Source organism: Vanacampus margaritifer, chromosome 1 (assembly GCF_051991255.1).
Source record: "Vanacampus margaritifer isolate UIUO_Vmar chromosome 1, RoL_Vmar_1.0, whole genome shotgun sequence".
Taxonomy (NCBI): Eukaryota; Metazoa; Chordata; class Actinopteri; order Syngnathiformes; family Syngnathidae; genus Vanacampus; species Vanacampus margaritifer.
In genome coordinates, this window is record NC_135432.1 from 61,831,074 (window position 1) to 61,854,992 (window position 23,919).

Consider the following 23,919-nt stretch of genomic DNA (forward strand, 5'->3'; position numbering starts at 1 on the left):
TAAGACATGTTCAGATTGAAGCTGGAATTGAACCCCGGACCCTCCACCATATTATAGACTGTAAACCATCCCTGAGGAGCAGTGGGCGGCAACAATAAAACGGAACAAGGCCCGAGGGTTCAAAAGCGATAATGTTGTAAAAAAAATCCAAATGAGTGCTGACGTGTTGCCGTCTTGTCTTTGCCAGGTCTGCCAGGCGTGCCGGCCGACTACGTACCTCAGAGCGGTCCTATGGGCGTGAGCATGGCCCCGGCCCCTTACAGCAACCCCCGTCAGATGACCTCCTACCCCGGCCAGATGCGTCACGTGCCCCCACCTCTCAACTCGTACCCCCACCGCCCTCACCACGCCATGCTGATGCACGGAGGACCCTCCTCGTCCCACCCGGGGATGTCCGCGCAGAGACCCCCCTTGCTCACGCCCATGGACCCCACCACTGCAGGAGCGGGCCTGGACATCCACGCCTGACAGTCAGAAGGGAAACTTTTTTCGAGCGACTGCCGCGGCCACTTTTGAATTAAAGGAAGAGAAAAAAAAAAAGCAGCGGCACCATTTTTTGAGACTTCTTTTTTTAAGAGTAACAATCGAAAAAGCCTTCGGAGCAGAACTGAAGAATTCCAGACAAACTGTGACAACCACGACTCTTTTTTTTTGTTTCTTTTGTTTTTTTTTCTAACGTTTGTTACATTTTCACCCAAGCGGAGGACCAAGCTGACTTTGTAAAGTCTTGGGCTTTAAAAAAAAAAAAAAAAAAAAAAAAAAACTCCAAACACTCTTTTCATGTGGCGCTTTTAAAAAAAGAGAAAGAACCATCACTCTGGAAGACTTTCAAAAAGGAAAAAACAAACTCCAAGAGTTATAACTACTGTAGTATAATTAAAAAATTATATAGGTAAATAAGTTAAAACTTGTTGTTTTGGATCACATTTTATTTTATTTTATTATTTTTTTTTAGGATTTAACCCTTTTGGGAGGACTGGCAGCACAGCACTAAGTCAACAAAGAAGAAGATGGAACATCTCAAAAGGCTTCAACAGGGGCCACCAGGTCCTAAATACCCCCCCACCCCCAAGGCATGATGGGAAAAGGCTGCTAGAGGACACCCTTGAAGATTTCTCATGCTTTTTTTTTTTTTACTCAAAAGGCTCTTGAATGAATGTTTTTAAAGAAAACAAAAACAAACATTGTTGTTAAAATTGCCCAAGCACTGGATTGTGTTGGTTTTTATACTTTTATTTTTTATGTTTTTTCTACTTCGGGACTCTCATTCTTACAGAGCCGAGCGAAGGAAGAAGGGGGAAGAAAAGCGAAAACACACACACGGACACACATGTTGATTGTGCAGCACTGGAGAGAAGCTATCATGCACCAAAAAAAAACAACAACAAAAAACAATTAAATTATGAACTCAATGCTTTTTTTTGGGGGGGGGGGGGGGGGATACACACTAAAAAAAAAAAAGAAGAAGCTGAGAGACTATTGTAACAAACTTCGTACAGAGTTCAAGTCTATTAATTGTTTCCTGTTAGATATTCTATGTGTTTACCTCAATTGAAAACGAATGTTTTTTGCTAGTTTCAGATCTGCTGTGGCATTGATATTGTATATGTCCATGAATTCCTTCCTCTTCTCTCGTTTCTTTTGTTTGTTTTTGGCTTTTTGTTTGTTTTCTCAGCACGTGTTCCTCACTAGAAGATAAGATGCCGTCTCCCTTAAAAGCTTTGTCAAAAAAACAAAAACAAAAAAAAAAATCCCTAAACGTAACAACAAAAAAAAATTACAAAAAAAATACTTGTATGAGGACTGTGACGTATTGTTTTAAAAGGTGTTCAGTCACAAAATGCTGTAATAAATATTTCATTTTGGATTTTTGGTAGATTTTTGCCTGATTAACTTGTGTGTTATCCATCATATTGCAGCAGGTTGTTGTTATTGTTGTATGCTTTCATTTCCATTTATACAATTGAGTTGTTTTTTTTTGCACAACTCAAGTAATATATTTTTGGACAAAGGAAACACTTTCTTCTTACATATGGATCATGTTTACATTTCAGTGTGCATGCTTAAGGCGTGTAAAAACACACACACACACACACACACACACACACACACTCACACACATGCTCCGTTTACATACTGGCAGAATTTGTATGTTTGCCATTTTATTTTTAAAGAAAACATGAGTGATCATGCAAAACATTATTTTGAATCGCATTCAAAATGAACTGTAAGACATAAAGTAAATAATGAGATCATCCTTGTTTAGTCATCAGTCGTATTTACCACAAAGGGGACAATATTTCATAAATTATGCAAAGATGTGTGTGTATATATATATATATATATATATAACCTGGGTAAACAAAAATCAATAGTTTGGAAAATGCATTTCTTCAAAAAGCTGTCTAAGAATACTGTATTTTAAAAACATTGATTTAAAAAAAAAAATAACAGCAACAATATGTAATATTTTTTATGTAAAAACAATTAATGTAAGATGATCATCTGGAGTTAAGTACTGTACATTTATTTGGAAAGAAATATCTTGGCTGTCTAGTTCTTTAAAAAAAGAAAAAGAGAAAAAGACCGTTTCTTTTTTTTTTATAAATCAGGAAAAACAATTATAGTCTATAAGGGGGAAAAAGACACCTATCTTCAGAATCCCCCAGCTCTAAACAAATGTATAATGTACATACTATACATCCTTACATACGTACAAATGAACAAAGTGTGACGGTTAAAAAGGATAACATTCCCCCCTCCCTCCCTCCAAAAAATATTTAAAAAGAAAAATCATGAAATTCTCCCCAGACGTGATTTTATTTGAAATGTTTAGCTTCTTAAAAATGTCGACTACAAAACAATCTAATTGTAGAAAGTGTTTTGACGGAAAAGAAGCAGCGAAAAAGTGGAGCAAACGCGCTGCTGTCGTTCAAGCGTTTGACAGCGACGCCTGTCGACCACTTTGAATACTGCAGTGCAGCATCCTCAGCCTCCAGTAGGCCAACTCGCTCTCTCACACACGACACACACTCTCTTTTCTCTCTCACGCGCTCGTTCTCTGTCTTGTGTCTCACTCGTGGTTCGAGGCTCGTCGCGAAGCAGCGCTCCAAACCTTCCACGACCACCGCGGCCAGACTGTAAAACTACTTACTTACCTTTCAAAATTTCACGTATTCCAATTTTTTTTTTTTTAGATATAGGCCTATAATTGTTTTTTTTGTTTTTTTTTCCCACGCAAGTCCAAATGTTAAATGTAAGTTTGTGGAAAAAAACAGCACAATTCATTCTGATAGATAAATAATTATAGCAAAAATACCTTTTTATTTCCTATTTTGGAAAAGACAGTCAAAATTAATTCAACTCGTTGTTTATTTATGCAACATATTTAGTTATTTTAATTTGTATTAAAAATGGGCACGTTACTACACTGCATTTTTTCGTGTTAAAGGAGAAGGAAAAAATATAGTTTAAAAAAAAAATCCAACATATATATTTGTAGTTGTTTTAATTCTAGGAATAACAAGTGCGATGCAGATTCGTCAAATGTTTTAAGTATCCATTTTGAAAAAATGAAAACAGTATTTTATAATAAATTTAAAAAAAAGTAAAAACTAGCTGTGATAATGGCATTTACCTAGAATTAGTTTAATTGAGCTTTTAGGCCCAATTTCTAGCACGTGCTGAAATTGTACTTTTTAATTCTAATTTCTTATACGGCGTTTTATTTTATTATTTTTATTTTTTTTACAGTTACTGTCTAAAAGTGTTTTCTTGTCCTCATTTCCCTCCACTCGCCTTTTTTTGCTGCGTTTTGTGCTTTCGCGCGTATTTGGTTTCCTTTTCTTTCCTTTCTCGCAAACGACGTGATTTCATTTTTCCAAGGAAAAAGGAAGGATCCGATGGAAAAAAGCCACTATTTTAATATTAGTATATCTTTTTTTCTTCTGTCTCGTCTCTTCTCGATGCGCCCCCCCACTGCCTGACCCCCCCTCCCCCTGTGGACGAGACAGAAGGTAGATTGCCTGTGTGCTGTTTTCCTTGCGTCCGTGTGTCTTGACAGCGGATGATGGATGATCCGGCCTGAACCAAACAACTCCGCCCCTTCATCTCCTCCCTGTCACACCAAGCCAACGCACCCCCCGCGACCCCCCGCCCGCCCTTCCCGCCACAATGCAACGAAAATCGAAAAAGAAAAAGTCCACCTCCGTCACATGCTTTAATGCACATGTTGGCCTTTTATTTCTTGATTTTATTTCCACTTTTCAGCACCAGAAGGTGGTTTCTACGACCACGTTATGCGGGTCACGGGTGGGGTGGAAATGGGGTTGCTGGGGGGGGGGGGGGGTGTTGAAGGGAGGGGGGTCCTTGTGAGGAGAAAAAAAAAAAGGTCCGCATTTGGCCCGATCATTTATCAATGTCAGCCACATAATGATTCTCCCCGCAGTCACCCTATTGATGAGGATAATTACATTAGCTCACAGTCAGTGATCAATAAAAGCCCGCCGAGAAAAAAATAAAAATGCTTTAGTATCGCCAGTCAGCAACACAAAAACAAGAAAAGGAAAGAAAGGCTTTATTCGAGATGAGGAAAAAACAGATTAGAACATTTCGTCAAGAACAAAAAAAAAAAACGTTTTGATATTATTGTTAGTTTTTTTTTAATGATAAATGTTTTAAATCCAAGATGAAGGTAATTTAAAAAAAAAGATAATTTCGATGAGCTAATTCTTTTAATGTAGTTTTAATTCAAATAAATTGTTACTATTATGTAGCATTGTTTGCATTAGAGTATTTGATGTGGTTGTGTGTTTATTTTAAGTCGCCTGATTTATCCACAGGAACAACAAAAAAGACGATGGAGATTTTGTCTTTCATTTGTAGTTATCGATACAATTAGGCCGTTCGTTTGTCACATGCACACTTTTATTTAATTTCTATTTTTAAAATTAGTATTACATTAAAGGAGCGACGAGTAGTGTTGAATGTATTTTTGTTATTATATATATATATATATATATATATATATATATATTATTGTATTTTACGTGATTTAATTAACGCTACTATTTTAGAGATGCAAATGTCGTCAGGACAGTTGAGCTTTTAATGTTTGCTTGCATGCATTTTTTATTTATTAAATCTCAACAATTTAACGTCTCCATGTTTATATTTGTCACGCGATATTTTTTAATCTGCAATGTTCAACAAACAAATATCTATTTTCTATGAAACGTCGTAACGCACGCACGCACGCACGCACGCACGCGCGCAGGCCTCGCTGCCTTCTCTCTTCACACTTGAGCAGGCGCTTGTCTACTTTAAAATGACTGACACGCACACTCACCCTCCTCCTTAAATAAAACACACACCGCACACTGCTCTCAAATAAATCTTAATGATGTAACAAACGGTAAAAAAAAAAAGAAAGAAGGATAATTAGTCAAATTAGGGGAGCCGCGGGGAGGCTTGAAGGAGGCACAAGTGACCATTGGGGGGGAATTAAAATAGGAACGAAAGAAAAGAAAGTAGGCCTTAAGACAGACATTCAAATTCTCCATTTCGATCACTTATGATCGAATTATGGAAGCCTACAGGCCATTGCAGTGAATATTAATTCATTTTAAAATGTATTTTCCACATGTCATGAATGTGGCCTGGAGGTTATTTGACCGCCTCTTCTTGCACAAGAAAAAAAAAGGAAGCGAGAGAAAAAAATCACTATTTTCACATCGCGCTTTTTTTTATTTTTATAAATAAGGTCAAACACATTGACATTATTCCAGCTTTGATATATTTTTTAAATAGTTTAAAAGCGTAAAAAATACAACAACAAAAAAGCCGGTATAAAACATAGGTTGTTGACGTTATTATTTATATGCAAGTAGCCTAATTAATTACCCGCCGCGACTAGCACCCCCTACAGGATGCAGAAGGAAGTATTCAACTTTGGAGACATTCACCTGCATGGGAGACAATCAATCAAGATCGATCGACGAGGAGGATTGACGTATTATTATTATTATTATTATTAGACAAACCACCCATCCATCTATTCATCTCACGGATATAGGCCTAATAAATATTTTTATATCATCTTCATCATCATTGGTGTTCTTAATTGAAAATCCGGTGACATTGTTCATCCAGGATCTGATACACTGCTACGATTTTATTTTTTAAAAATATTAAAATAAAATAATTAGGTTACTTTTGAAAAAAATTGGGCAGCACGGTGAACGTGGTGATTAGTTGGAGGTTCAACTCTCGGTTTTCCTTTGTGGTGATGCGGGGGGGTTGCTTGATGTTGCGTTGGTGTTTGCGATGACGACACAAGGTAAAAATATATGGAAATAAACATTAAGATCTTGCATCGGGTTTTCTGAGGGGGAAAACGCACACAACAAAGCAGGGACAGCAGAGACATGCAACGTGACAAAAAAAAAAGGAGATGTAAGATAGGCCTATCCCATGACCTCATTTAAGATAATTATTTGATGTTGTTAGCTACAAAAAATGATTCGTTTGCTACAAAACCAGCATCTGGTGCGGTCAAAAATGCTCATCTGAAAAAACAAAAGACAAAATAATTTCTTATCAGCTAATTTAGCAAAATTGAGTATACGATGCGAAAGCTTGAGCCAATAAATAAATGGCTTCATAAAATACCCCCCCCCCCCCACACACACGCACACACCTAATACTGTACAATTGACAGTAGCCAATGAGTACAAAGCTTACATTTCTTTGTTAATTGTGAAGACATTTGAATAAATTTTTTTTTTAAACAATAACTGTTCACCTGAATCAGTTAAATTTTACTTATATATATATATATATATATATATATATATTTTTTTTTAATTTTTTTTGGGGTGGGATCACAACCGTCTGCATGTTTTTCTAACAGTCTTGCAACACATTTGACTTAAATGGGTCCTGTAACACAAGGCATTTCAGTTATGTAGTGTCTCAGTCTGAACACTGGGGGGCGTCATGAACAGTGTAGTAGCTAAGAAACGAAGAAGAACACAGAGTCTGATGTAAGCATAAACAAGTAGGAATCATTACAAGACTGTCTTAAAATACAATAATGAATGAAATAAACAGCGCAAATAGAAATAAGGACTGCTTCTTGAGACGATCACAACTTAAGTAATATTTAATCAAACAAAAAAATGTTTTGTTTTCTCACCAAAGCCACGCCCCTCACAAACGTGCTCTGTAAACAAGCTAATGTTAGCCTCGGCTGCTGCTTCTGTTTATTAGTCTTAGCCCAGTTGATGGCAAAAGAGGGATGGGCATGCTTTTTTTTTTTTTATTCCCAGAGATGAATTTTCCACCATAGTCTTACTTACACCTTCTGTGTCTGACAAGATGAAGACAGAGTGGGACGATTTTTTTTTTTCCTTCTCAGATAATTTTCCTCACGTACTGCAGTTCGGACCATTTTTCACAAATATGACATTTTTTTTCTTTTAATCACAAATACCCCCTCTTTCTACTTGTACTTTAAAAATGGGTTGATTTGGTACTACTTTTACCAGAGTATTTTTTTTAAACACATCTGTATGTCTGCAGAGTGTAAATACTTTAAAGTACACACTCCCCCACTTCCCTATCTGAAGTGGCACACAAAATGTTGGCAAGGCAGGAAAATCCTTGTTGATCCCTGTTAGCAGTCAAAAGCCGCAGTGATGAAAAGTAACAACTTTTTTTCCCCATTACTACAGCTGCTGCTAGTGAGCAGCAAGGGTGGGTACATGGTGGGAGTGGCTTATTTTTTTATTTATTTTTTTATCTCCAGCAGACAATAAATGCACTATGTCCAACTCAGGTGACATCAACATACGCGGCGATAATGACAGGCAGCCGGCATCCTATCTTATCTTCAGGCCAGGTAGCGGAGTACCTGCGGGGGTGGGGAGAGGGCAACCACTGCGATAACCCGCTCCTGGACCAATAGGAAGCCTCTCTGGCCCAACCTCGCGAGTTAATGGAGAACACCACTGGAGACGGGAAGTCGTCGGAAAAGTGAAAAGCACTTTATGGCACACCTGAATGCCCCGGCGTTGGGTTTCCCGTCCCACTCCCGGTGGGAGAAGCCCATTACGGGGCCGTAACACAAGGTGGTTGCAAGCGGGGCGACAGAGCTCAAGTGATGTGAGTGACAACATCACGTCCCGCCATTCATTAGGTGACCCGAGGGGGATCCCTGTGGGACGCGCTGGGGTTACACCGAAGAAACGGACCCGGTCCAGATAAGACTTTCTCAAGGTGTAAGAGTTCACAGTAAGGATGGATGTTGGACTACGCTACAGAGGGAAATAAAATAATCAGTTTGTTAATTTCATTTAGCAGGAAAGTGCATTTTAAATGACTAACTTTGGTAGCCTGGACAAACTTTTGCTAACGTCTTTAGATAGGGTCAACTTTAGTGCAGAATTCAGGTGAAGGCATCCTAACGCAGTGAGTTAAGTGCATGACAACTTTACTAGCCTGAGTAAACTCATGCTAAGTTCACTAACCTTGGTAAACTCTCAGCATCTTTGCTAGCCAGGGTAAATTGACATCAAAAAGCGTAATTATGCTATCTTAACTCACGCTACTGTTTCTAGTCTTGAGAAACTCAGCTAGCTACACCGACCAGAGTAAACGTAAACGTGCAATTTTGCTAGCCAGTGTAAACTCATGCCAATTTTGGCAATCAACTTTTGAATTAAATTTCTTACATCACAAGCGTGGGTTAATGTGTTAAATACACTAGCTTTAGTAAACTCATGCTAAATTTGCTAGCCTGGGAAGATTTGCGGAAACTTCACTAGGATGGGAAAACGCGCTACGTCACTATCAAGCGTAAATTCATGCTAAGTTCACTAACCTTGGTAAACTCACAGCATCTTTGCTAGCCAGGGTAAATTTACATCAAAAAGCGTAATTATGCTATCTTAACTCACGCTACTGTTTCTAGTCTTGGGAAACTCAGCTAGCTACACCGACCAGAGTAAACGTAAACGTGCAATTTTGCTAGCCAGTGTAAACTCATGCCAATTTTGCCAATCAACTTTTGAATTAAATTTCTTACATCACAAGCTTGGGTTAATGTGTTAAATACACTAGCTTTAGTAAACTCATGCTAAATTTGCTAGCCTGGGAAGATTTGCGGAAACTTCACTAGGATGGGAAAACGCGCTACGTCACTATCAAGCGTAAACTCATGCTAACATCCAAAGACTGGGTAAACTCTTGGTAACTTTGCTAGTCAGGATTAACTTTAACTGCTAACATTAGTAGCGTGCGTAATTTGTTCTAATTTTTCTGGCTTGGGAAAACCCATGTTAACTTTCACTAGCTTAGGTAACCACAGGATAACTTCGCTAGCCAGGTTAAATAAGTACTGTATTACATTCACAAGCCTGGCCTCATGCTAACTTCACTATTCTGGGTAAACCCGTGCTAAATCCGCAACCTTTGGCTTTTTTTTTTTTTTTAATTTTATTTACTAACCTCGGTAAACTCAGGCTAAGATCCCTAGCCTTGGTAAATTGGAGCTAACTTCACTAGCCTGGATAAATACAGGCTATAACTTCAACAGTCAGGGTAAACTTGCTCTAACTTTGCTAACAAGGGTAAACTTGTGCAAACATTGCTAGCTTCACCATTACGCTTTGCTTTCCCAGGTAAAAACACTCTTCACTTTCTATTACTTGATTATGTTGCAACCAAAGGAATGGGGGAAAATTCTCTCTGAATCTTCTGAACTCCTGTTTCTGTGTGAGTGCTAGCAGAACAATATTTTGCAATCGGGCGGATGCCATTTTGCTTCTTTCGACGGCAAACTACTACCACTCCATTTTGTGTCGTTGCTTCCAGACGCGACCAATCGACAATCATTCCACTCAATCGACAGAATTGTGAACGATCAAGGTTGCCGACGCCATAACCGGCAGTGCGTTGCGAACGTGACATCATCAAGCCTCTAGAATTGAAACGCAGATCTATCCCTGGAGAGTTGAGGTCCTATAAGTCACCTGAAGTTGACGTCGTGTTTGGACACGGAGGTGTATATTTACCTGCTGGCGGCAAGTCAAGGACGATGCGGCCGCAAAGTGTTTTGGGAGTGATGAAAAACGAATGGAAAAAAAGCGTCACACGACATGACAAACACGATGTCAGCAAATTCACATTTGTTGCCAATTCAAAACCCAACTCTGTTTGTTATATGGATCATTCCAGTATTGGAGAGATTTTCGGTCTCCACCAATAAAATGTCAAACTTATGAGTCATACCTCTTTGATGGCAATTTTGGGGTTACGCATTTTCAAAAAAGAAGCTTCAAGCAGAAAATTGTCAACTGTCAAATTAACCGTACTCGTGGATGCTACCGGACTTCCTTTTCTTCCTCTTTGGTCTCTCGCTGTGGTCAGGAGATGACACTTTTTTTCTGGGTCGCTCCTGTCACAGACCAAATGTCACACAAAGGGGGGTTGGGAAGCAGGGGAGTTAGGTGACCTTTACAGTGGCTTGCGCGGGAACAAGCTGCCTCCATGCTGACTGTTAGGCACAAGATTCTCAGCTCTACTTTTGGGAAAATATCTAACGTTTCCGCACCGCACATGAAATTAGCGCCCTTAAAAGTCACATCAGACCTCAAACGGATTAGCGTTTTGCTTTTATTATACATCTGTCATGCGGCTAGCATCAAATAATTAACTCCACTTCCAGAAAGCAAACAAAACATTTTGGGGGGAAACACAATTTTAAAGTTGCGGTTTGAACCGCTGTCATGCTTGACGCCGCATGAAACGTTAGCAGACTATTGAAAGAAAGAGTGAGTATTTAGCATAGAGCCACTACACACACTACAGTGATTTAATCCAAAAACATTTTTTGTTTTAATAAACAAGCATCAGGACTTATTTTGTAGCAACGTTGCTGCACACTATACAGACGTGAACAAGCCTCAAGGCTGACCCGCGCCCCCGTGTCATTGTCGTTCATTTCCCCGTCAAACGCGCCATCGTGCCTCCTTCCTGTCAGTCAAACGCGGCCTCTCTCAATCCCTCGGTTCATGTTCTCATGCTCCATTGTTGTTTTAAATAACATCTGATTAGCAGGCACAGCTTCCTAAAAATAAAAATGAGCTCTCTCGTCATATCTGCTGGAGAGCCCACACCCCCCCCCCCGCCCCCCTTCTTCGTCCAGCTCCCCTCTCTTTTTTTTTTAGGTTTTAAAACAGTTCCTCTGGCTTTTCCATGAAAACTTTTATTTATTTCCACTCTGTGATATCTTCCTGGCAAGAGAGGATCGCCGACTAAAAGCTCCACGCTGCCCGGGGCAAAAACAGAGCGGCGTTCTCTGCACATAAATAACAGAAGCGTGGAGGAAGTCTGTGTGGTGGTCTGCTGCAGGAATGAAACCTTTGCCTCAGTCTGTCTGAATCTCAACGGGCCATTCAGACGTTTTGCTTGAAGACGCATTAAAAAAACAACAGAATATGAACCCAAGATGGACATCTGAGTGGCTCCGCAGTGGATACTGGAACGAAGCCATCTGGTCTCATGAGCATTTTAGTAGGAAACTCTACTAAATATTAAGTGTTACATTACTCTCAAATTGGACGATTTGCTGGAATACTGTTGCGCTCTACAAAACATTAAAGTCTTCTTGCAAACCGCTTTCAAAACATGACAAGACGTGCATTGTAAAACATGGTCAATTGTTTTATGGCCAAAATATGAAGCCATTTAGGGTGAGGCCATATTACTTTCATTTTCAAGTAATAGTAAATGCATATACCGTCTTTAAGATGTTACATACAATCTGACAGGAACAATGTTGAAACTTGGGAAGTATAAAAAACAAACAAATGGAATACATTTTCCACACTATGGATAGCTAGCAAGTAGCTAAATAAATAGCTTGATATCGAGCTAGTCACATAAATGTATCTACAAAAATGTTGGAACTTGTAAAACATGTACAACCCTAAAAATACAAGGGTCATTCGAAAATTGGTTAATTAAGGTACGAGCGTTTTTTCTTTTTATTTATTTTTGTCACACTTTAAAAAATGACATATCATATAGTTTGTTGTATTTGGCGCAAACTTATTACAGATCCTCGGGCAGGCACCTGAAAACATATTTGAAAAGAATTGCTGAAGAATAACAACTTATTGATTCATTAAATTTCAATTTTGAGAAACAATTTAATGCTTCTGTTACTCTCATGACTAACAGGGTTGCAAATATATGCTAATGTTAGCTTTTCTCAACAGTACAAGTTAGCTGTGTTAGCAGCCATGCTACCTGATCAAGAACAAATAAAGCTAAATAATTAAAAATATAATAATTTAATGTTATTGCTATTGTTAAAGAATAACATAATGATTCAATAAATTTCAATTTTATTTGAGTAACAATTTAATGTTTATATCACTCTAATGAGTAACAGGGTTGCACATAAGTGCTAATGTTAGCCTTCACTCAAGAGTACAAGCTAGCTGTGTTAGCTGGGATGCTATCTAATCAAGAACAAACTAAGCTAAATAAAAATAAATAATTTAATATTATTGTCTTTTAACATAAGTAACAGTTATCTTTGAGTGGCACACCGTTACAGCTGAAAACTAAAAATAAAATAAAAATAAATGTAAAAAATAACAGAAAAGATGACTTAATTTGGTAAGAGCAATATGTTGATGCAATATGTCATGTTGCTCACTTTTTCTCTTCCTCTTGATGGCTACAAAAGGTTTCACATATGTTGAAAGGCACAAATTCAGAGCATATTTACTGCTATTTAAAACGTCTAATTAAAACAAATAAAAAAGCGACATCGACAAACTAACTGGATGTTAGAAAGATTGATAGTTGCCTACAAAATGAAAAAATGTTAAAAGATAATTTTCAAAAGGACAAAATTCAGTCTCATTCTGAATGATTTGCTACTCATTAACATTCCTTAGAAGAAAATGTTTTTATTAGAAATGATTAGTCTGCAGCTATATTTTTGTTCTATATTTGCTCTCACGTGGTGGACTGGTCTGTCCAGCTGCCATGACTTTGAAGTAGGCTTTGGAGAGGCGCTATTTAGCTGGCATTGTGTGCACAAAGCTAATTTATAGGAGCTGACCCTGACTCCTCTTTTGTGCCACGGCCATCTTGGAAAACAATGGCAGGAAGGCTCGAAACTTGAGAGGAACTGATTCTGCTGTTTTTTTTTCTTCTTTTCTTTATGCTCTTATTCAGCTGAGAATTTTCCCCCGGCGAGTAAAACAGCCTGTGTTTTTGTGTCCAACAGGAGCCATAAAGTGATGCCTAAGCATTCCATAGGCAGGCAATAGGGTTGTGTTTAACTGGACACATGGGGATAGTTGTTTTGTTGAGAAGGAGGTGAGAGAGGGGTTCGAGAGGAGGGGGGGAAGCCATAGCCGCCTGGTGACCCAGCAGTGACCCAGTGGCCTCCTGGTGGAGGGATCAAGGCCTGGATGGGAGCCGGCTAAGGGTTAGAGGTTTGAGGGTAACAAATCAAGCAACACCTCGCCGGCATTCAAGCGTGCATACCGTGTCTTTTTGGACTGTGTGAGTGCACAGAACAAATATAGAAATGCTTATTTTTATTCTCTGCGGTGGAGATGGCTTCCGTTTTGGAAGTGAAATAGATTAAGGGCGAGGGGTGGGATATTGCACAAGTCTAAGGCCCAATCGTTTTGCAGCCGGAACACAGGTGACGTTAGTCTTTCAGGTGGGAAACAGTACTGTATTTCAAGATTATATCAAAATTTAGACATATGCTTACAGTGGAAATAAAAAATTCTACACACCCCTTATGTTTAAATGACGGGTTTTTGGTATTTATATACATATATATTAAAAAAAAAAAAGAGACCAAAAGTAAAAAAACAAAAACAAACAAAAAACACTAAACTAAGCAGCTTATAAAATGTACAACTCCATTAATTTATTGTATTTTTAAAAATCTTTTTGAGAGGGAAGTAAAAAAAAAAAAATAAAATTCAAACACCATACCTACAGGGAAGCATTTTGCTTTTGGGCTGTTTTTCATCACCTTAGTCAAGTGAAGTGAATTATGAACAGTTAAAATTAGCCCAAAACTTTCAGACTTCTGCTACAAAGCAAAACATGTCAGGAAAAGGCAACAAGAACATAAAAAAATGATTTGGGGTTAATTAGGGGCAAGTTAAATGGTGGGAAGTAAGTGCTGACTCCATTTAACTAACTTCAGTTTGAGTGTAATTTGTTAATTATTCATACAGACAAATCCTAGTAACAGTCAGAGGGTGTGCACACTTGTGCAACTACTTCATTTCAGTTATTTATTTTAATTTGTATTTGTAGTTTGTATTTGTGGGAAAAGTTTTAAACTGATTCAGTTTGGTGTCATTTTTTACATCACAAAAACCTGGCATTTGAACAGGGGTGTGTACACCCATTACATTATATTCACTGTTTACAGTAAAGAGACCACTTACTGACTTTTTTTTTTTTGCTGTAAAGGAACTCTGTATACTCATGATGTTCTGAGGTTATAAACAGTGGATATATGTGTATAATGTATGTATTTAATTATGTACAGTTTTCTATTTACATATGCATCACCTGGTGTAAATAGGATACACTGCATGGCAACACCTGCTTTATGGGGACTTTTTCTTTTTAATTTCATTGAGCATTTTTTTTTCAAGTCAAACATAATTTTTCCTTTTTTTTGTAAAAAAAAAAAAAGTACATATGAAAATTCATGGATAAAAATAATGATGATATTTTAGCATTAGAATATAAATTGTGTTGAAGGGCTTCAACCAAATGGTGTATTAACCACTGATTTAAACACTGTGGTAATATTTGGTAACTGTTTTTCATTTAAGGCAGCTGTGCATGTACTGTACATCCAACCATCCATCCACACATTCATTTTCTATAGCATTTGTCCACATTAGGTTTACGGGTGAGCTGGAGTCTATCCCAGCTGACTTTAAGTGAGCGATGGTGTACACAAAGGATTAGTCGCCAGTCAATCGCAGGGCAGCACCGTGCATAGATGCTATTTTTCTTATATTTATTATTCGTGGGTGCCACATTTTGGGACAAATATAAGCATCTTCTATTCCATAATGATAATTCCTACACTTTCAAGATGATCAAACCAATTACAGTACATCTCGTAGTAGGAAGAAAAAAAAAAAAAATCTCTCAAGAGTTATGTTTTAACATGCTCACTTGATGCTGTGAGCTGGCGATCCCAAAAAAGTGTCAGCTGTATGGCAGCATTGTCAAACATTAATCATGCTTTCATGTCATTTTAGAAAACCTCTAAAGACAACGACCGCCCTATAGGCAAGACATATCTGCGTCTAAAGGCATCAGTCAACTTTATGGTCATCTTTTTCATTTTTTTTTACAGGGCTCCACTTGTGTTTCTGTCATTAGTATCCGCCCATAAAATAATTTGAGGTCGTAAAGACGTGCTGCCAAACAGTCACACGTCTTCCCATTAACTTCAGGTGCTCTTGTGTACCCGTGAACACTCACAGAGGCAAAATACCCTCAGCAAAAATACAGACATTTTCAACCTTTAGGCAATTTCAGGAAATCTGGCTTGCTGAAGGTTAGCCAACATCTGCGCTTTAGATGATCTGCTGAACAAGTTCCCATTTTTTTAAAGACACTTGGTGATAATTTGGGTTCTCTGTCAAGTATAAAATGACAAACACTCATTGGTTCAAATATGGGGATGTTTTCCATTACTTTGCTTTGGGTCATTTAAAGTATTTCGGTTCTGGAATGCCAGTCGCACAAAACCGGCAAGGAATTGCAAAATTAATGACATTTAAAAAAAACTTCTCAAATTCTAAGATGTACTGCAACGCAGATGTGGAAGACTACAACATGTCCAGTTAATAAATCATACATAGAAACAGTCCATAAGAGGAATTAATAGAAATCTTGAGAGGAAATTGATAACATGGAGCAAAGAGGAAAAAGGGTCACGGTGAGGCCGTGGCCTTAATCAGCCGCCATTCTGTTCTCCCGCTTAGAGAGTGACTGAGAGGGCACTGAGTGACGCAAGTGTGAGCCAGGCGTCCAACCAGCCCCCCCAGAACCGCACCTTGCTTATCTGCTTACGGAACGGAAGAGGAAGGAGTGACAAAGGCCAGGACTCTGGGTGTGATAAGGAAGGGCCTTGTGTCCAAGCACTGGTCCTCCATCACACCACGCCGTCCTTTGAGAGAGGCCAACCGGGGGACAGCAGTTGACCAGGAACCGGGAACCGCTTCAAGATGGACTTTTTGGTGCCTATTTGCCCTTTGTAGCAAAAGCCGAGAGTCAGGAAGGTAGTGGCAGACGGAGAGTGAGGGTCAGCTAGGGTTCAGGGCAGCAAAAGTTTCGACTCCAAGCAGGAAAGCTAAATTACTTCCGGATTTCGGCGTCTACCCCGGTGTGACTGTTCCTACCCTTCCTGCTCCGTCATCATCCACTCTTATTCCTTCCGTCACCACCCAAATGTATTTTCTTGCCTTTTTGTCCGCGACTGGCTCATCAGTGCTGCTCGGCGGCGTGTCCGAGGACGACGATGTCCGTAGGGAAGCAGTCTTTGAGAAGGATACCTCGGTCTCTCTGGCAGTCCAGCTCACCTATAAAACCGTACCAGTAGATAACAAGCCCGGGTCCAAATCTAAGGTACAAAGAAAAATAAGGATTTAGTTTTAATAGCAATGAGTCATAAAAGCTGCGTCATATGACAACATGATAGAGAAAATATGATAAAAGGAGATAGAAAGATGCACGGCCAGCGAATAAGGTCACAGTCTTTGATCACCATCCAGAAAACTGAAAGAAAAACCTTGCTGTCCGGCAAGATAAAGATCTCTCTAACAGGGTGATACACACTTCATCACATTACAATCGCAGGGAAATAACAATAATAAGTGAAATAACAAAGGAGCAGAAAGGCCTCCGGAACCTGTCATCGGAAGCCTTTGCAATATCGCAGAGCACGCAGAGTTCAGCGCAAAGCCTCAGACTTAAATGGTGCATGTGGCGGTTAATGTTAGCCAGTCCAACAGAATCCAGCTGTTTCATTCACATTTCGCTTTGAAAGCCACCACCACCCCCCGAAAAAAATAGTTGGTGAGCTGTGCCGGTCCCACGAGACGCAAGTAATGACTTTCCAAGCAGCTGAGAAATCAGATTCAGACTATTCAAACATGAACGACTTCTATCTTTTGATATTCGCCGCGATTCTCGTGCTCTGTCGCTACACTCCTGAGGGTCGGAAAAAGGTGCAGAAGCGGTCAAACCGAAGAAGCTCTTCACCGGGAACGTCTAGGGCTACCTAAAAAAAAAAGGACACTAAATCATCTTTCAAGCTCTTTATTGCACCCCAAAGAATCCCCGGTGGCCTCTCTCAGCCTCGTGGAGATCATACATTTTCTTTGAACGCCGGCTGCCACGCATGAAGACATGTCACAGTTGAACTCTGAACCGAGAGCACCTTCCTTCGCCCGTCTCCACGCAAAAAGCAGGATTTGGGGGCGCTGACAGTGCAGCCGTCCCAGACACCGTCGACAGTTAACACCATTGCGAGCCCTCCGGGGACCAGGACAGGAAGCGGGCAAAAAAAGGGCCACATGGCGCTGCACAAGTTCAGCTCCGAGGTAAAGTGCATAAAAACTTCACCCGGGGCCAAATTCACATTGAAATACAGCCTCCCAAGCGCCCTCCCTACGGTGTGGTTTTAATATTAACTTTGGGAATCTTTTGTATGATTATGATTTATAAGCACTTACAAGACACCTACATGGTTGACCTTACAACTTCAACAGCATATTTTAATAGCATATATTAAAAACACCCCTACTGTTCTAGCACATGACGGCTGGTATATCTGTGTACAGTCTGGTGCCATACTGACAAGGCCTTGAGGCCGTATTCTACTTACAGACACATTAAAAATATGTCAGGGTATGAGCACACCACCCCACTCCCATCTCCCTGAGAGGCCCGAACAGCAGTGCGTGCTCCTGTCCTGCGCCCCATCCCTGCATTCTAACTTTTACTGTGTGTGATTTACGGTGCTGTATCTATGGGCGAGCAGGCTCAGAGAAAGCACACAGATGCACGCTGCAAGTTCACCGCAATGTCACACACATACCTCAGCCTCTCAACACTGCAGACCAAGTAGCCCCCCCCCCCCCCCACTCTAAAGTCCCACCGTTTCCATGGTAGACGGCAACACGTCTGCTGGGTCTTAATATGGAAATGTTATGGAAACAAAATGTAAACATTTACATTAGAGGACTTTTGAACCGGGGGTATGCTTCTTTTTTTATTCAGCTGCTGTGCTGTGCGTAAGGCCAACGGTGCGGAGGGGTTGTCTGCGGAACGCTGAGGAAAGGGGGCTGCGTCGAGCAAAGGGAAAGGTTAGAACTGTACATCAACAGATAAGACGGCGAAGGACGATACATCACGTCTTGTCCTGCCAAGGGGAGGGCAAGCACAAATTGAAACGCGCAAAATTATCAACACCGGGGGAGCCATGTCACCAAGGCCTTTCCATACGCTAAAAGAAAATAAATGGACTTTGAATTGTGCTCAGAATGAATTCTACTGGGATGCTGAGGTAAGAAGCAGACACTGGGGATTGAAACAACAACACTGAGGGGGGAACGGAGTGGTCAGGGGCCACGGCCGAGCTGGAAGTCATCACTATGAGATTGTAACTCAGAAAGTGTAGAGTCACAGACGGAGTACTGCAAAAATACAAAGTGTGTAGAGCGAAGCAGACGGTTCTCACAAGAATTTGGCAGGCTTTTGTACTAACTTTCCAAACCTTGTGTCAGGATCCAAAAAGGATCAGTTTTTATTTGGTCGTCGATTATTCAAAGAATGCTAAAAGAATGCCAAGCTTTGTGTTTTTTTTTTTTTTTTTTAGGTGGAGTTTGCTGGGAGCTTTTGTCTCATGATTTCGCCAATAATAAATTACTTTTTTTGTGTATGTCAACATCATATGTAATCCGTTACATATTGTATATTTACACATTGGGTTCTGTAGCGGAAGTTGTGTCATGAAGTGAAAAATTGGTGAATGGAAATGCCAAGAATGTGTGCGACATAAACAAGGAATATGCCTTGGTATGTCGGTACATACAGATACCTAAAATTGAAACTAAAATAGTGCAATACCGAATGTAGTAAGAATCAGCTGTTTGTTAAACACGATCAATACAAGTGGCCGATGTAAGCTCAACAGTTGACTGTAATATGAGTTGTCATTGAGTGTTTCTGATAAACCTCCACCTGAGGATGAGGCCTTCATTTTGTCTTTCTAGTTATTGAGAATTTTAAGTTTCAGCTCATAACCGGACTCAAAATTCAAGAATTATAGCAACAATTAAATCACCAAAAATGTTAGGGTTGGGGGGGTTGTCACTTCAAAGGTTTTGTCCACAGATGCTAATAAGTGCTAAGAAGTTTCCCTACTAACCTCTTGTGAGAGTCTGTTGAGTGAAGCATGCAGTGCAGTAATGAGTAAGTGAACGGTGCTTTGATTTGAATTTGTAGGCTATTTGTGGTTTATTTGAGGTGGGGGTGACTTTAACCTGGCATGTGCTTGTTATATATATATATATATATATATATATATATATATATATGGCATCTCCCCATAAACACCTGGCTACTGTACATAACAACTTGTTTGCAATTCCAGAGGGGGGGCCACTTGATAGGCCAGGGCGCGGATCTGTCCTGCCAGCAGTGCTCCAAGTTGGTGTTAATGAGGTGGTCACATATAAAGCAGGTGATAAGCAGCCAACTATGGGAGCTTAATGAGCGCTTGAACACAAAAGCAGTGAAAGCACAATCTAGCCACACGCTGTAGACTGGTAAATATTGCGGTTTTTACTCATCACGGTTAGGTAACTTGGTTTTAAGGTCACGATTTGATTCACATTTGGTATATAACATGATATTTCAAAATAATATACGGCATATGTTAATATATAACACCTATATATATATATGTATATATATATATATATATATAACAGCTTTTTTTTCCCTCCAATAATTCAATGGTCACTGATGGTATTCGCAGAGCTGCCAACTTATAGAAATGAACTCTCAGAACACATTTTCTCAATTTTCATATTTTTAAAAATGTGTGGACCCCAAGTTATGTGGGTTTTTAGTGCTGCTGGCCATTTTCATGTGAATATTTTCAAATACAGAACTAAAATAAAAACCAACTATCACTCATCATTAGCTATGCATAAACGAGCCGTTGTTTAGCACAAAGTTGTTTGCGCATTATTGGACATAATAATCTTTCTGCTTGTGAGGCGTCACACTTTGTGCCGCTGCCCTTGTTCCTCACGAGTTATGTGAACCTCTTAGGACCGGCTGCGATCAAGTCGTTAGCTTTCGGCTATCGTGGGACACGTCTGCTATAGTAGATTCCACTGCGAATGAGTCAGCACCACGTCACTGGAGCCACTAGCAAAACAATGCTGTGTGCGGCATGTTGTCAAACAATGTTAGTTATCTAGAAAGTATTTCTGCTGGTTTTTCGACCTGTTTGAGCAACGTTCATTTATCGGTTTTATTGCTGTGATTATATTTTGGACGTTGAAAGTTCTATACGTAATGTTCAAGTTGACCTAAGCAGTACATAATAAAACATGTTTTCATTGCTTGTTTAGTCACTCAGGGAGGAGAAGACTGAGATTCACATCGTATTAGAAGGTCAAAATAGCCCTAAAGTGCTTGGACATAAGGTATTTGACACTTGTGCATAGATACTTTATCGGCAAACTTGCCACATCAGCAAGCGGACACACCAAAGTTCATTCAATTTGCCAAATTCAGCAAAGAAAAGCGTGATTGTGTTAGGTTAAAACATATCAAGCAGCTTGATGAATTATCAATAACATCAAGATGCGATCACACTCTTTAAAAACAACAATACATTAACCCACAGACTTACTTCATACAAATCCTGCAGCAATAATTTCAGCAGCCTGTGCCTCCACCACCTGAGTCCTCTCAATAAATATTTTCAGCATCTGTACATCAGAACACAAGGAAGTGCTGCCAAACATTATACCTTAAATCTTTTCTTTGCTGGCTTAAAAATAAGATCCATAAAATAACCTTGAGAACTGACTGGGGTGAGAGCTATTGAGGTGCTGGAGGAGGCTGAGAAAGTGGAAAAGGATTAGTGGAATGCCATTATGGATTTATTGGCCGTAAATAGGACTGTTTAAAAAATGGTTAAAACTAGTTAATTTGGATGTCCATTTACACAAAGCCTTTCTGAAGCCAAAATAGGTCTCAAAAAGTTTTTTTTTTTTTTTGCATTATTAACATTTACATTTATATCACACACAAGTTAATAGCCAGACGAAAGCACCACTTCTTGTTGCTCTTAATTATGACATCTTAATTTAATGACAAATATGGAAAAAAATAAAATAAAAAAAATAAAAATAAAACAAGCAGGACAGAGAACTGCTGTGTAAGACGCTGCAAAGGAACTTTAATTAAGATGGACAAGGACACACTAAAGAATAAAATATCTTCTTGTGTTTCATCCTCCTTTAAACACACTTTAGTGTTGTCAGTTGCTGCGTTATGCAAATACAAGGTAAATGGTGGATGTGGTTCGTCTTAGTCACTGCTGGAAGTGGAGGGAATGTTTGTTTTTTCTCTACATGGAGGTATGTTTGTGTATTGTGCTGATGGGCGAGCGTGTTATGTGTGAGGTCGGATTGAGTGCTGGGAATTGTATGTTTCACTAATGTATACTCATCTGTGAAACTTATCAGTGCCAAGACAGATACAGGAAGATTACCAAGTGTTATTTAGTTGGCATAGCAACAACACTGGGGTCAGTCAGGGCATACCCCATTTGACCTAGAATTATGATATAATTTGCATTATATCGTTAAAGTTTATTAAAATAAAATAATTAAATAATAATTAATAATGATAATAAAATGCTAACATATCAATGAGAACACTATTTCAATATTACCTACTAAGTAATAAATAAATACTAGCTATAAAGCTTCATTTTAGATTAGAGGTGACAATTAATTACACAATCCACACTGGATCTGAGAATCGAAGAGTCTCTTTTTTTTAAATGAACCTTTGGCATTTGTAATCCCCACAGATGCTCCGGCACACTCCCACATTCCTTTTTTTTTTTTATCTCCCAATTGCAAATTCTCACTTTCTCTGACCCCCCAGTGTGCCTGACAAAGCTGCCATTAACTCCGTCACCTTCTCGCACTTACCTTAAATTCTTATCTCACACACACACATGCATGCACACACACAGTTTGACTGACCCTTTACCAATCAGTTCACTGATAACCTATTTCACACAATGGGGCGTGAATAAGCACATAGCGATCTTATAATAGAATGACTTATTTGGGGATATTTGATTTGGACTGTGAAATCTTTTAAAGTGCACTGCATTAGCAACACATACAGTTAAGGCTAAACTTTTTCATACTCTGGCCAAATTCGGGGGAAAAAACTATTTGGAAAATGTGTTATGACTGGTAGTGAGTGGCTAACTCTTTGACTGCCAGACGTTTTCAGAAAAGGGATGCCGTGGGTGCCAGCCGATTTAAGCATTTTGACTGATCTTTCAAGGTCCACAGAAAATTATGTGTTTGGACTATGGAAACACACATACTACCAAATGAAAGATTGGACTCTCATCTTTCATCAAAAAAAAAAAAAGTTTGTTTCTTCCTTATTCCGTTTTTCAGTAATCAACAATAGAAAATGGTTAGTTTCACCTCTGTTTTGAAACAAACGTCTTTTAACGTCTTTGGCACTCCTCCATAGGATTTTACTAAACGTTATTTAACGTTTTTGGCAGTCAAAGAGCTAAATAATTTAAAAGGATGTGTTAGTTATAGTGGCAAAGATTTGCAATTTAACTTGATCTTATATATAACATTAAAATGTTGTACTAAAGCACACTAAAATTGAACATCTTTTATATGTCAGACGGCTACATTTGAATCTTAGGCACTAATAATATTGCTAGCTGGACCTGATCTGTGCGACCTGATCTCTTCTCTAACAGTGACTCCGCATCCTGGCTAATCACCACCTACATCATGAAAATGGCTTGATCCCTACAGTTATGACACGCTGAGTGAGAATTCATTAACACCTGATGCTGATATTATTAAAATGCTGTACAAGCGATCTTGCACAAGTGTGATATTGCAATGATGAGAGGGTAATAATAACTGCGTGCAGAGGCCTGACATACCCTTCTGATATCTAATACGTCCAGTAAAAAAAACAACAACTTATATTTGAATTTCACCGAAGCTGAATTGTGGCCATAGCGCTAATTTGAAGAGCTGTTCACATAGTCCCTTTTGGCATTGGACGCGTTTGATGTCTCTGAACCTAGACATGGAGATGAGAAGCTCCCCATGGTGGGGATCGGATGTGCAGACAGAAAGGAGCGCAGTGCCAAGGGGATACATGCTCCTTTAACCTGTTATTGTGAACCCCCAAGCAGCCCTTGCTGATAATTGCCTCCTTTCTCTCGGGACAGGCGGTCGAAAGAAAGGCACGGGGACAACCATTTTGGGACAGCCTCACCTCCTCGGCCCTGGTCCTAATCCTGCCCTTAACCCTGGCGGCGAGCATGTTTTCAATTTAGGATGCTCCCCCGCTGAAGCCGTGGCCCTAATCAACAGCAGTTTGTACTGTAACCCTATCTGGCCTTGTGAGGGCAGCGTCAGGCTGACCGGGCGCCTGCAAACCTGATGTGTCCAGCTGAGTGTTAAGTGTGTGCATGCGTCGATGATATTGTGTGTATATGTCAGGTCACAGGGGGTGTGTGTGCCC

At 39.5% G+C, this 23,919-nt stretch overlaps 2 protein-coding genes across 8 annotated transcripts in view; one reads left to right on the forward strand and one right to left on the reverse strand.

Annotated features, from left to right (window-relative positions):
* Window positions 1-1,867, forward strand: part of meis2a (Meis homeobox 2a) — a 116,298-nt gene extending 114,431 nt beyond the window's left edge. For 5 of the 7 annotated variants that reach the window (XM_077559928.1, XM_077559930.1, XM_077559931.1 and 2 more), the window contains exon 13: window positions 188-334. Coding sequence is in view for 2 of the 7 variants with exons in the window: in XM_077559934.1 (XP_077416060.1) it covers window positions 188-468 (281 nt within the window). In the remaining 5 variants the exon portion in view is untranslated. Of the gene's footprint in view, window positions 1-187 lie in introns of all 7 variants that reach the window. The other 2 variants (XM_077559934.1, XM_077559935.1) reach the window with 1 other exon arrangement.
* Window positions 1,868-15,044: 13,177 nt separating this feature from the next.
* Window positions 15,045-23,919, reverse strand: part of cdin1 (CDAN1 interacting nuclease 1) — a 62,298-nt gene continuing 53,423 nt past the window's right edge. The window contains exon 12 of the mRNA XM_077559936.1: window positions 15,045-16,702. Within this exon, the coding sequence (XP_077416062.1) occupies window positions 16,567-16,702 (136 nt within the window). The 3' untranslated portion in view covers window positions 15,045-16,566. The remainder of the gene's footprint in view (window positions 16,703-23,919) is intronic.